Consider the following 14,105-nt stretch of genomic DNA (forward strand, 5'->3'; position numbering starts at 1 on the left):
CACTTTTTTTTTTTTTTTTTTAATATGTATCACAGCACTTTAGACCAACACCACAAGCTTTCCCTTTCTAGAGGTTAAGTGACAGACAGTACAGCCTGTTCTTTGAGAAGCTACAAAAACAGAATCACTCAACTAATCGATTTAAGAACATCTAAATATTAAATTATGTACTTAAGACTTCTTTTACAAACTGAGGTAGACACTGCAGGAATGTGCATCTGTAAAATACTAGGACAAGTTTCAAGTGGAATGATTCTTTAAATAAGAAAAAGCATGCCACCATTACTAACTGGTACACTGATGATACCGACTACACAGATAGCTGGTATTGTTTACCAACCATTTACTAACACTTTCCCTTTTCCATACTGACAGACTCAGCTATAATACTCTTGCTAAATGAACTGTGAAGTTTCAAAGTGCCCCCAAATAAAAACTGAATAATCTATGAGAAGTTACTTTATTTCTTTTTTTTAAATATACATATACAAGATATTTTATTTCAAAAGCACAAGAACATTATACAAGTTTCAAATTTACATTTTTGCAATTAAAGATACCAATATGTGCATTATCAAATAACTTCTTCTGTCAGCTTGGATGGAACAGAAATCAGTGGCATAAGCATCTTGCGATCACTAAATACAGATTATACTCACAGTGAACAAAACTGCATAGTAATTTATGAAATGAAAGATGACCACGCTAGTCAGTGAATGATACAGGAGCCCATTTGCTAAATTAGTATGTGCAAATGTACAGAAAGATGCAACTTTCCTCTCCCACATCTTCAGCTACAAAGATATTTCTAGAGCTTTAAACATGAGCTCACATGCTCAGACCAGCTCCCGTCCTTATATACTACAGTTCAGACAGAAAATAAAATAAAGTGATCTCACTGCATATTTGATAACGGAATTTTTGTATCAGTGAAGTGCAAGGTAACTGAAAGTTTTTGATAAATGAATAGGTAAATATCAGAGTAAGTGAACACAGTTTTGGTATCAATGAGGCATACAGTCTGAATCCAATATTTTTGTTGGAAAGAAGTGTTTTCATGACCTTCAAAATCACCAGTGTGTGCAAGTTCTCATGACAACTGTTCTAAATCCAGTATGCATTTCAAATACATTTTAGAGAAGACTAACAAAACAAATGTTTGTCTTTACAGAGTTTCATATTGAGGTTTAAAATCTGAAAGAATCAAAATAAGGAGAATGGTCTTAATTGCAAGAAACAGAACACCTGAAAAATATACCAAAGCCAACTATTTATATCACCAGGGAAGAATTATAGCAAAAGTTATTAAAAAAGTATTTGAAATCAGAACAATATTTGAGCTCATTGGTATTTCATTTTTAGATGAGTTATGGTGCTGTTCAGTGCACTCATATGTACTCTAAAAACTTTTAAAACTAGAACAATGATATTTAAATCTAAATCATTATTTGTGATTCTACTATCTCTCTTACAATCAGTAGCAAAAAAAAAAAAACCAAACAAAAGGAAATCATACAAAGACACAGTCTCAGACATTAATTTAAAAACCTCCCCTTGCAGGCCTTATTAAAATGACACAGAGGAATCCAAACAGCAAAGGGACGGGGAAATTTAGAGTACTGATAACTTTAAACTTTTACACAGAAATGGGATTTCCTTGGGAAAGCATTTTTACCCATCACATTAAAAATTCTCTCATGTATATTATGGTTGAAATTCTGAAAACAGAACAACAAACATTTAGAACTGAAGCACAATCACATATCATTGAGAGAGAGTTCAATCACAATGTGCTATTAACTACTGAAGGGCAAAGAGACAGACTTAGCCACCCTTTTTTCCCCTTTTCTGCTCTAACTGGCAATGATCCACTGAACACACCCCCCAAAACACACCAATTCATTTACGCAGGCAGGGCTCCAAACAATAGTGACAGAGGATGAAGAATAGAAAATTTCTCATGTACTGGCAAACATGTTTCTGATTCTGAAACTTGCTGCTTTTGGGCCTTGATTTTAGTCCAGTGATAGCTTTGAAGGTCGTCTACTTTACTGAGGTCTCTGGCTCTTGTATAACTGGCAGAGCTACATTATAACTACCTAACAGTATTCTCACATTTGGTTCTTGGGGAAAATCTCAGAAGACAAACTGTAAAAGTAGTAAAACTAACCACAACTTAGCCAAATGGTGTAGACCTAGACCTCTTAGGATATACAACATTAATAAAGGACAAATTCATTAGATAAAGTGCAGTTCTGGCAATGCAAAAAGCACAGACTTTGTTTTTTGATGCAACAAGCAAGATGGTCATTTCCCCATGCACTTTCTAGCCCACACTTCTCCTTTAAAGAGTTCATTAATGAAAACTCTTCATTAAATCCCAGGATATAGCTGAACACAGGCTTTTTCTGTACCTGTTGCTACAGATTACTAAAGGCCTGGCACCAATTCCACTCCAATATTATGCCACTGATCTTGAACTATTTAAATGCTTCACTAAGCTTGGGAAAAGAACCCAGGAAGAAAGTAAAGGAGGCTTTTCCATCGACACCATTCAGGTATATTCTCAAGGCATGGAAGAGACAGAAATGTGGTATGTGCCCTGAAGCACAGCATTTGGGAAGCTGTCCTTGTCAAAACATGTGAAACAACTTCTCAAAAAAGTGGAAATATTTCTGGACCTGAATGTTCAGTAATATTCATATAATTGGGGGGGGGGGGGGGGGGAGGACATAACATATGATGTGAGATTCTGTTTCAATGTATCAGTAATACATCCAACCTAGAGAATCCATCAATTGTGTCTGAACTACAGAATCCACTTGAGAGTTGATTATTTACTGCCACCCTCCTTTTCTTTTCCAAAGCACTGCCAAAGGTAAGAGTTTTCACTAAAAATCAAGAGACTCAGAGCAGTTGCCAATTGAATCCAAAGAAGATCTGATTCGTTTCTTGGCTCCTGGCAATCTCCTCTATGATGCAGTGTTGCTGCCACAGCAAATGGAGCTTCCGGTAACGCTCACGACATAAGTGCAGGGGATTGCCTCTTCTTCATAGAAGGAAAAAGGAGAATACCCAATAAGCATATCAGAATAGCAGCTGACAAACTGTTCCACTAATAGTCTAGCATTAACACTCTTAATGATAGCCAGAAAATATTAAATACTTGTATGAACACAAATTCCAACAGGTCTACGGGAAATGAAAAAAATTCTACATGCGAGAAGCAATGACTGACATTTCCAAGATGACATTTCAGCAATGGCAGCTGTTGGGCATTTCTGATGAAAAGCATACAAAGTATTCTTGAGAAAAGTAAGAAAGTTTAACAGTACCAAAAAAGTGTGGTTTTCCATTATGAATGACCCATTCATGACTGGAAACTGCCATCAGGAATTTGAAATTAAACAAGTTCACCAGGCCAAGGTACATATTACAGTGCTAGCAGGGAGAACATGTCTAACGGGTATAAGAAAGAAAGAGATACCAAAATGGAAATGTGGAAAAGTCAGTCAAACATTTACTTACTTCAGACCTGGATCTGTTTCTCCATATTCATCCAAGTAGGGGGCAGGATATAAGCAGCCCCTGGTTTTACCTTCAATGAGGACAACTTTGCACTCCCTGATTCTTAAGGAAAAAATAGCTACATTTAAAATACAAGACAACTCCCAGCAGGTTCTTAACTTTTTGGTGAGCTATATTTAGGTCAAAGCAACATTTCTTTATCTCAAACAAAAAGAATCAAGTGCTTTAACAATGTTGTGAATTTTGACTGTCAAATATTTCCCTTTACTCTTTAATACATTAAGTTCTGGCTAGCTACTTACTTGAGAAACATACAGACTCCAGCTCCACATTGAAGAGCATGAGAAGTACAGGCTCCCAACTCCTCCCCATTCACCAGTTCCTGACAGCAAGTATTCTGGGAACACAACATAGCCCCACAGAATAAACACAATACGGGATGTTTTTGTTCATCATCAGAAGACCGCGGGCATCTAGAAGAAGTGTAACCAGAATGTTATTGCAGGAATTAAGACTTTGAAAGAAGTGTTAACTATGGATAATGTTCCTTAAAAAAAAAAAACCACCCAAAACCCAAAAAAACCCCCCAAACCCCAACCCACAAACAAACAAAAACCTAAGACATACTATATCATAGGCCAAAGGAGGCAGATATGTGAAATATGATTATGCTTTTACATTGCTTGAAACATTTTATCTGCAAGGTATCTCCTTTGAGCAGGAGGTTGGACTAGATGATCTGCTGAAGTCCCTTCTAACCTGAATTATCCTATGATTCACTCTTCCTGGCATAAAACAGTGCCAACTGGGCTCGTTGTGTCCAGTGCGAAAGCTATTTTCAGGCTTATGGCCAAATCAAAAACTGGTGAAAAATGACTGGCAGATTAAGTTATCATAATTTTATATGCTATCCCATCAGACACAAGTGACTTCATTTAGTAAGCTGTTGTGTTTCAGATCTAAAATGAACATGTGCTAGTATTGGCCAGTATAACCATAACAGTGCCTTCACTTCTGCAAAATAATTTCTGCACATGGTTTTAACACCAGTTACAGTAACCGCAAGAATCTAAAAGTGACAAAACACCTAGGAAGACAACTAAGTATCTCACATCTTACCTAAACTGAGAGGCTTGGTTTAGAAGGCAGCTATAGTCTTCAGGAAGCTCGATTAAACTATTTCTTTTCCTAGGATACCTAGGTAAGTCAAAAAGAACTATTATGAGAATAATAAAGATCACAGCAAAGAACAGAATGGATAGCTATAAATTACTCCTAAGCTTTTGGTCCTTATTGCAAACTCCTCCAGTTCTAGAGCAGTTCTTCAGTCCTAGAAGCCCAAGTGAGAGGCTCTACATGGGAGCTTCAGGATTTCTATATTCCAGCAAAGATGATGAAATTCAATTTTGTATGTAACCTGCACGTATGAAGACATTTCACATTTCACTTAGCTTTTGTTTATTCCTAGAGTAAGCTAGATAACTTCTTTAACAAAGTTGTACGTTCTTAATGAAGAGTCACTGCATGAGGAATAATACACAACCATTTAAAAAGAAATGTACTTTTGGTAGTAGAGAAGAAGGAAGAAAATACAAGCACAAAAATACAACTTGCCCACAACAAGCACTTCATTCTTCGAGAGTTTTAAGTCCAAAACATAAGAAAAAACAACAATAACAACAGAAACAAACTTACCTTATTGCAATGCTTTTCCCCTTCAAACAACTTAACACCACAGGGTCAGCACACCACCTATTTCAAACAAACATTTGCAGATGACAGTGTTTAATAGTAGTATACATGTAGGATCACTAACTACACTAGTAAGCAATAAGCAAACACAGAGCACAGGTAAAGCATTGATAGTTCTAGCTAAAACTTCACAAGGAAAACCAGCTATTCTTTATAGTTTTGCTTCAGGAAAAGAATTTAAGTTTGCATACAAGAGAAAAACCTATGTGAAAAACAACAATGCTTAAAATTATCAACATGCACATGAAAACACAGAGTCAACACAGAGTTAAAAAATGCAAACAGGCTTCAGACTTATTCAAGTTCTCAAAGCGGGCCACGACACACAGCTCCTTTCAGAATATATCTGCTGAAAGCCACAGCCTAAGAAAATATCATACATTCTACTAGAAAAATATTCGTTGCTTTTATTTAATAACCATCACCCAATGGTTATTTTACAATGCTTTATTGCATGTTGCACGCTTGCTTAGAATGGCCAAATGTGTCCACCAAAACAATAGTAGATACTGGCAAGTTACTAAACAGGGGAACTGGTGTGTCTAAGACATCTTTTAAGTTATTTCTACAAAAAGGAGAAGGGAGAGAGAACCCCAGCAGATGGTCAGTCTAGTAAACTTCATTTAACACATTTCTCAACAATCATCAAATTTAGCCTTCTGAAATAAGATTCTTTCAAAAAACATATGAGAACGTGCATGATGATTTGACAACTGTTACTATTACATTAAATGTGCAGCCTGCTACTTGAAACCTCTGGTTTTGACTGGGAGCACTATGATCGATTTGTTAGCCCTGCCTCTAGTGATCATTTTCTAACGTTCACAACCACCTACCCTCTGTGTTCTCTTATAAGCACCATTATGTCTCTGAGCAAACATGTAGGAACGCATAAGACAAACGTATTTAATAATTTACTTGTGAAAACACTATTAATTTATAAGTAATTATATATACTACAAATGCAATTAATTATAGTAAAATTGTATGCACGGAATCGCTTAGGTCAGGTGTATGGACTGTAAGTTGGAGTCAAGAGCTCAAAATGTCCCTAAATTGAAGGAATATAGACGACAAACCAGAACAGAGGTAAAAACAAAAAACCCCAAAAAGCTAGTGTGAGCCAAAGAATTCTCAATAATAATGCAACCAACACATGGAGACATTCTCCAACACAATATAGCAGGTTTATTCTCAGACTTGGGGGTGGGGTGGTGTGTTTCTTTTTGTGGGGTTTTTTGTTTTGTTTTTTTTTTTTTAACGGAGAATTTTACCAATTATTTCTTTGCTGCTAGATTGCAATGTACATAATACTCATATTGTACCTTTTAACCATCAAGCTAACTTCCAACATTCATTAGTCTATTCTAGAAATCCAGAGAAGAAATAGTACTGAGCCTCACCCCGACAGCTACATAATTTTCCATATTCTCATTTTATAGCTCATATAATCAGCACTTCTGCTATAGACAGATTAAAAATAGGACAATGAAGAGTAAGTGGCATACCATGAAAGGAAGGGTTTATGATAACTGCTTTCTGCATGAATGAGTTCATCTAGGTCTGCAAGCACTAGTCAATTAAACAACAATTGGTTTAATTTTTGAGTTATAGAATGTTTTATGATTTTTAAGTGCTTTATGAGATTCAGCATACCTGTGCACATCAAACAAATGTTTATAACTCCAGTATGAATTTGAGCTCAATCATTTATTAACAAATTTGATCCAGAATTCCCACAGAGCTATCACAACAGAAAAACATGGCCTGTCCAGTCCCAATTAGTACCTTTGAAGCAGTGGATTTACTGTGTCCCAATATTCTTGGAAGAGCAGGAACAAATTAGTAGGTAAAGAGAGGTAACTACAAAGTGCTTTGAATTGCCCTTCTTCAGAAACTGCAAAAGAAAAAGAAAACATGAGCAACCGTTAAAGCTTTTCAGCACTGCTGAATAATTCTCTCAAAACTAGAAATCTCCTGTTCCTTTTTCCATTGGGTAATATGTACTTTACAGCTTCAGCATAGCTCCTAGCTAGTACAACTGGACAGAATTCCACTGACTTAATCAGAGCTGTAACGACTTGCATTAGCTGAGGATCTGCTTTAGCTTTAACAAATCTGACATATATTAAGTAATTCTGAAGTCATGCATAAGTCACTGTAATAACAGAATTCCTTGCTTAAATTCCATCTCACTGCATATATAGCATATGTTAGTGCAGCAGATTTCTGTACTTACCACATTTTAGTTTTCACTATCCTTTTGGCCTGCAATGATAACAAATTTTGCTACAATAAAGTCAGTGCTAACACATTACATAAAGTTGGACTAATTTAATAGTTTGCTGGGTGGTCATCTATTGGCTCTGCTACAGAAAATCACATGGCTGATTCACCAGGAAGACTCCTCCCTATAGGATCAAAGTTCCAGACTAATGGTAAGGACAATAGCATATCCCAAAATGCAGAGATCTCGGCTCGTATATCCTAGTCAAATTCAAACTTAATTCACAGTTTATATAAATCAATTTAGGATGCTATACTTTGCCTCACTTGTTCATAGCAATTTTGGTCCTCCTTTCCAAATAGTTGATGATTCTGGGTTTCACTGAGTTTTGACAGAAGACAAAAAATTTATTTTGGGGTTTAGTATCTGTAATACATTAGGATCCTTTAAGGAAGAGGTTTAAGTTTTATAATGTGCTTTATTTCTACTTGGCTCTATTTTGCTGAATCCCTACATCTTTAGTATTTACCAACATTAGCAACTGCACAAAAAGGTTTGTTTGTTTTTTGTTTATTTTTGACCTAGTTACCCAGGACACAGAGAAGGCAGAGGTACTCAATGACTTTTTTGCCTCAGTCTTCACCTGCAAGTGCTCCAGCCACACCACCCAAGATGCAGAAGGCAAAGGCAGGGACTGGGAGAAGGCAGAACAGCCCAGTGTAGAAGACAACCAGGTTCAAGGCCATCTAAGTCCATGGCACCTGATGAGATGCATCTGCAGGTCCCGAAGGAACTGGCAGATGAAGTGGCTAAGTGACTATCCGTCATATTTGAGAAGTTCCCACTGACTGGAAAAGGGGAAACATAACACTCATTTTTAAAAAGGGAAAAAAGGAAGACCCAGGGAACTACAGGCCAGTCAGTCTCACCTCTGACTGGCAAGATCATAGAGCGGATCCTCCTGACGACTAGGCTTGGGCACATGGAAAATAAGGAGGTGACAGGTAACAGCCAACATGGCTTCACTAAGGGCAAATCATGCCTTCATCTGGTGACTTTCTACAATGGGACTACAGCACTGGTGGATAAGGGAAGAGCAACTGACATCACCTACTTGGAGTTTTGCAAAGCTTTTGACGCTGTCCCACATGACGTCCTTGTCTCTAAATTGGAGAGACATGGATTTGACAGATGGACCACTCAGTGGATAAGGAATTGACTGCGTGGTCGCACTCAAAGAGCTGCGGTCAATGGCTTGATGTCTGAGTGGAGAGTAGGGACAAGTGATGTTCCTCAGGGGTTGGTGTTGGGACCAGCGTTTTTTAACAACTTTGGGGACATGGACAGTGGGATCGAGTGCACCCTCAGCAAGTTTGCTGATGACAGCAAGCTGTGTGGTGTGGTTGACACACTGGAGGGAAGGGATGTGCCATCCGGAGGGACCTGGACAGGCTGGAGAGGTGGGCCCGTGCAAACCTCGTGAAGTTCAACAAGGCCAAGTGCAAGGTCCTGCACATGGGTCAGGGCAATCCAAAGCACAAATACAGTCTGGGGGATGGGTGGATTGAGAGCAGCCCTGGGGAGGAGGACTTGGGAGGTATTAGCAGATGGAAAACTGACTATGAGCCAGCAATGTGCACTCACAGCCCAGAAGGCCAACCACATCCTGGGCTGCATCAAGAGAAGTGTGGCCAGCAGGTCGAGGGAGAAGATTCTTCCCCTCTACTCTCGTGAGACCCCCCCTGCAGTGCTGTGTCAAGCTCTGAGGCCCCCAACATAAGAAGGACACAGATCTGCTTGAGTGGGGCCAGAGGAGGCCATGAAGATGATCAGGGGGCTGGAGCACCTCCCTTATGAGGACAGGCTGAGAGAGTTGGGGGTGTTCAGCCTGGAGAAGAGAAGGCTTCGGGGAGACCTTACAGCAGCTTTCCAGCACCTAAAGGGGGCTACAGGAAAGGTGGGAAGGGACTCTTTATCAGGGGGTGTAGGGATAGGATGAGGGGTAACAGTTTAAACAGAAAGATTTAGATTAGATATAAGGAAGAAATTCTTTCCCGTGAGGGTGGCAAGACTCTGGCACAGGTTGCCCAGAGAAGCTGTGGCTGCCCCCTCCCTGGAAGTGTTCAAGGCCAGGTTGGACAGGGCTTTGAGCAACCTGGTCTAGTGGAAGGTATCCCTGCCCATGGCAGGGGGGTGGAACTAGATGATCTTTAAGGTCCCTTCCAACCCAAACTGTTCTATGATTCTAAATATATTATGATTTAAATATACTCCATGTTTCTCAGGTGATGTAATCTAAGCCACTAGAATTATCCTTAAATCACAGAATCTTTGTATCCACAATTCTATCAGTACATCATTGATAATTCACATATTTGCACATACTCAGAAGTAACTTTCTTCCATGCAAAGAAGGCCGAGACAACTCAGTTCATACAAATTAGTATTTCTTTTTCTTTCCAAGTCTTACTGTAATGTATAACTACTGTTAAGTTATTGTGAACATTTAAAAATTCCATTCTTCCAAGAAAACAGTAAACAAAGTCTATATATAGATACATTTGCTTTCTCATATTTACCTTGTAGTAGTTCCTCAGGTGGAGAAACTCCCAGCAAATAATGAAAAAATAAAGCAGCACAACGAAGGTAAGGCATGATGCCTTTTTTAACACAATCCCACACATGCCAGCCTGGAATATCCTGACTAAAGCAACTGTAATACACAAATGAGAAACAGCTACAGTAGTTCACAGTGCAAATCCTTGTAACACTTTCACATTTTGGCTAGCATTGGTAGACTGGCAGCTGTGTCAAAGCAACACTGATGTACCCCAAATTCTGTTAAACACAGCCACCAGCACCTAACTTCCAACTTCCCCTTTGCCTAAGGAATGAGTCCTGAGTTTACGTACAACACTTAACATTAAGCCTTCAAATTATCTCAACTTATATTTTTCAGAATTACAAAAACTAAATAGCCAATACATAGCTGTCCACCTCTAAGTAACTCAAGATAACCTGATTTAAACCATGCAATATAGCATCACACATAGAGCAACTGATTCTTACACTTTTTTATTACCAAAAGCCAGCAATTTTTTGAAATGGTGCAAGTTTTTCATTTACTTTGTGCCTTGAATGCAATTCAAAAATGAGAAAAAAAACCCTAACAAACAAATACTCTTCAGGAACAACAAAACCAACAGAATTAAAAAATTAATACATCATACTTTATTATGGAAGTCACAACAGTAACACTCAGATTGTTTAAAATAAAGCTATACTAAGCCCATTTTTTACAAAAAATACTGGGACTGATATTCATCTCAGTACTTATTCTTGTAGTTTGTGTAATATGAGCATTTACGCTAAATTTCATAGTAAATGTAACTTACGAACAGTGTTCCTGTTTTCTAAAAATTTTAAATTTAATTCAATTCACACAGGATGTTCACACAGATGTTGACAAGGACCTGCTAAGGAACAACCTGTAAAGCTGTATAACATCACAGACCATCGCAAAATTATTATGCAGATTGTGCTGCTTAAGCACAGATAGGTCAGAGTTAGAAGATGAAAATGCATAGATATAAATTAAAACACTAAAAGTTTCAGAGCTCTCTTGTCTAAACTTTGGCATTTAATTCTGTACCTAGGCATCTCAGTATGGTGACCTGATTCTCCAAAATGCACAGCACCTACAATTCTAAGTTAATGCCTCAAAAATTAGTCCTATTATTTAAATACCAAATTTTAAATATTTAGAATTTCAGATGTAAAACTTTTAGATAAGTGGGTAACATTGTCATACATATCTTTGCAACTAGCTTTGGTGAAGATAAATCAAAGCAAAATTTGTAGAGGGTATATCCATATTTTCTAGTTTATTTCACACACAGATACTAAAGTACTAGAGTGTCTGTAGCTATACCTATCAAAAAAGTCTGAAAAGATGGGCACTAACACTCAAATAAATAAGCAACTGTGTTTAGCTTTACATTTCTCCCCCTTTTAAAACAGAACCATTTCCTTCTGGCTTCCATCTATAATTGAGAGATCTAAAAAAAAAAAAATCAAGGCAAAGAAAAAATGACTACTATAGTTACTGGTTGTATTTCTCTCCAGAATGGATATCAGTATTTTTTTCATTCTTAGACTAAGAATTTACTCTGTTGCCCACAAAAGTAGCTATTTTAACTAAAAGTGCTCCTTTCACCAGTTTCCTTTTTTCAAGTGTTGAGGAGTATGGGAAGGAAGCATAAGGCATTGTGCTAACTCCCCATACAAAATTGATAATTTTTTTCCTGTTTTTCATGTTGTTCAGGTCAATCCCTGTGGAATGCCATCTTTCTAGGAAAACACAGCGCTGTAACTGAACTGCTACTTACCCGCTGGCGTACTGGCAAACCTCTCTACAGAAAGACTGTGCAGAACGTGCCTCCTCACTGTTGTCAGATGATCGAGCAGTAGGGGATTCTGCACACAAAAAGATGAATCCCACTATAAATGTACTTCATTTGTGACACAATTCTCTTCTTTTACATATACTGAGCTCTTTTTTAATTGCATTTGAGAAGTATTTCCACTTTAGTTTGCTTAATTCTTTTTTATTTGCTGGTTTTAAGCTAACAAATGTTCTCCTAAAACTGCATGCTATAAAGAGGAATCAGGATAACTGCCTCATTGCTCATCCTCACTTAAAAACTGCTTCCTTTCCTTGAACTTTGGAAGTTATTGTCCTACACAGATTAAGCTACAGGAATTACTTTTGTTCTTAATTCCCATCATGCTGAAGAAAAAGGAAAATAGTAGCTAGGAAGCCTGTAGGTTACTGACAGTTTTTAACAGTAGTATGAAATAGAGAAAAGTGAAATTCTCTCCTAGCAGTTTATAGGATTCTGTATTTTGGCTCTGGGTATTTACAAGGTTGAAAGGTAAAGAAAAGTTTATTTCCCAAATCCATACTAACTGTCACTGTACAGCTCAGAGTGCTGCTGCTGGGCAGAGCTTTACTTATTCTACAAGGAGCGAGGATGGGAAGTTACCACTCTGGAATGACTGACTTGAGCAAGTACTGATATATCAATAACTATTTTGTTTTCTTAGGCTAAGCACACAGAAGTGATATAATAAAATGCTCTGGAAATGGCGTAGTGCTATTTATATTTTACCAGAAGGCAGTTATCGCTACCTAGCACTAAGTGTCATTTATTAAAAGGAAGTTTATACCTGGAAGACACTAATGGTGTCCATTCATTATTTTTAAGAAATTGGTAAAATGCCAGAATAATCCAACCCAAATACACCTCTACCTGTTGCTGAAGAGACGACGATTTGTGTTATGTGTGCCAGTGTTGTCAGATGGAAGAGGTAGAGGTGGTTATAGGCTGAACTAATTGATGAAGGTTGCAAGTCTACAGCATCCTCCCAGTATAAAGATGGAAAGGATAACACAATTCCCACCTACAGTGAAAGGGAAGGAGCAAATATTAAAGTAACAGAAATTTGGTAATAACTACATGGGTAATAGAAATTATATTCTCACTATACATTTATATTTAATTTCTGTAGTCAGTTTAATTGTATTCATTTATCTTGCTAGTTTTAGTTCACAAAGTGTAGCAAAAACTCATTGGAAAATATTAACCATTTGTGCCCATCTAGCATGTGGGAAACTCCGATATAGTTTTACTGTAAATGCCAGTTTAGAGATACACCAAGAAAGCCTGTCCAGCTCCTAGAAAGCTTAATTTCTGGTTTTTGACATAAGACAAAGCACATTGAAAAAAAAGTGAGAAGCAAGACCAAGCATTAGTTAGAAAGGCAACCAGGGCAAAACAGGTTTTACTTTGGTGAGGTTTTTTTGTTTGTTTGGGTTTTGTTGGCTTTTTTGTTGCGTGGTTTTCTGAGGGGGGTTTTAACAGTAGAAGAAAATATAATACTGATTTGTATTAAGAACAGAAAGAAGAGGCTAAGAAGACTAGAGAAGGTAATGAAAGTGAATGTGAAGGAATCCAAAGGTATGAAAGGCCTATTGAGACAAAGTGAAAGTGAGGGAAACAAGCTGAGTGGGTGCATTTCTCAGGGGTTTTTTGAGGTTTGATAGCAATGGAGGTAGTAAAAAGATGAATGAGATTGCAAGCATAAAATTTAATAAGAGCGCGACAGCAATGACTTGAAAGCTAGAAGAACAGTAGAACTAAAAGTAAACACTTGTGCATAGCAGCCATATGTAATCATTTGCTTGTATGAAGTGCTCATGTATAATCATGTGACACATGCAAGTGAACAGATAATGCAGGACTATCTACAGGGTAAAACACAGAAAAATCCATGCTCAAAAAAGAAGTATCAATATGAAGAATAAAATGAACCTGCTTACCAAAACGTGGAACATATCTACTTCTAAGAGGGATGGAGTGTCCTCCACTTTAAAGTTTGGTAGAAGAACTACAACGTAAAGATATCAATTATGTGTTTGGTATGTATGCTCCTCTTTTGGATTGAAATGCAGTATCAGAATCTGATTTTAAAGCCTCTATCATTTTTGTGTTTTGTAAAAAAAAAAATCCAAGTCTCTGAACTAAAGAAGTATCCA

General features: G+C 37.5%; 1 protein-coding gene across 6 annotated transcripts in view; it reads right to left on the reverse strand.

Moving 5' to 3' along the window:
* Positions 1 to 441: 441 nt before the first annotated feature.
* UBR1 (ubiquitin protein ligase E3 component n-recognin 1) overlaps positions 442 to 14,105 on the reverse strand; it is a 79,307-nt gene continuing 65,643 nt past the window's right edge. For 5 of the 6 annotated variants that reach the window (XM_074824224.1, XM_074824223.1, XM_074824226.1 and 2 more), the window contains 10 exons: positions 13,890 to 13,957; positions 12,820 to 12,970; positions 11,896 to 11,983; positions 10,087 to 10,220; positions 7,069 to 7,177; positions 5,224 to 5,280; positions 4,648 to 4,725; positions 3,831 to 4,001; positions 3,529 to 3,630; positions 442 to 3,049 (listed from right to left, as the gene is read on the reverse strand). In XM_074824224.1, the coding sequence (XP_074680325.1) occupies positions 2,908 to 3,049; positions 3,529 to 3,630; positions 3,831 to 4,001; positions 4,648 to 4,725; positions 5,224 to 5,280; positions 7,069 to 7,177; positions 10,087 to 10,220; positions 11,896 to 11,983; positions 12,820 to 12,970; positions 13,890 to 13,957 (1,100 nt within the window). In that variant the 3' untranslated portion in view covers positions 442 to 2,907. Of the gene's footprint in view, positions 3,050 to 3,528; positions 3,631 to 3,830; positions 4,002 to 4,647; positions 4,726 to 5,223; positions 5,281 to 7,068; positions 7,178 to 10,086; positions 10,221 to 11,895; positions 11,984 to 12,819; positions 12,971 to 13,889; positions 13,958 to 14,105 lie in introns of those variants that run through there. The other variant, XM_074824229.1, reaches the window with a different exon arrangement.

This window comes from Strix aluco, chromosome 4 (assembly GCF_031877795.1).
Source record: "Strix aluco isolate bStrAlu1 chromosome 4, bStrAlu1.hap1, whole genome shotgun sequence".
NCBI classification, from domain to species: domain Eukaryota; kingdom Metazoa; phylum Chordata; class Aves; order Strigiformes; family Strigidae; genus Strix; species Strix aluco.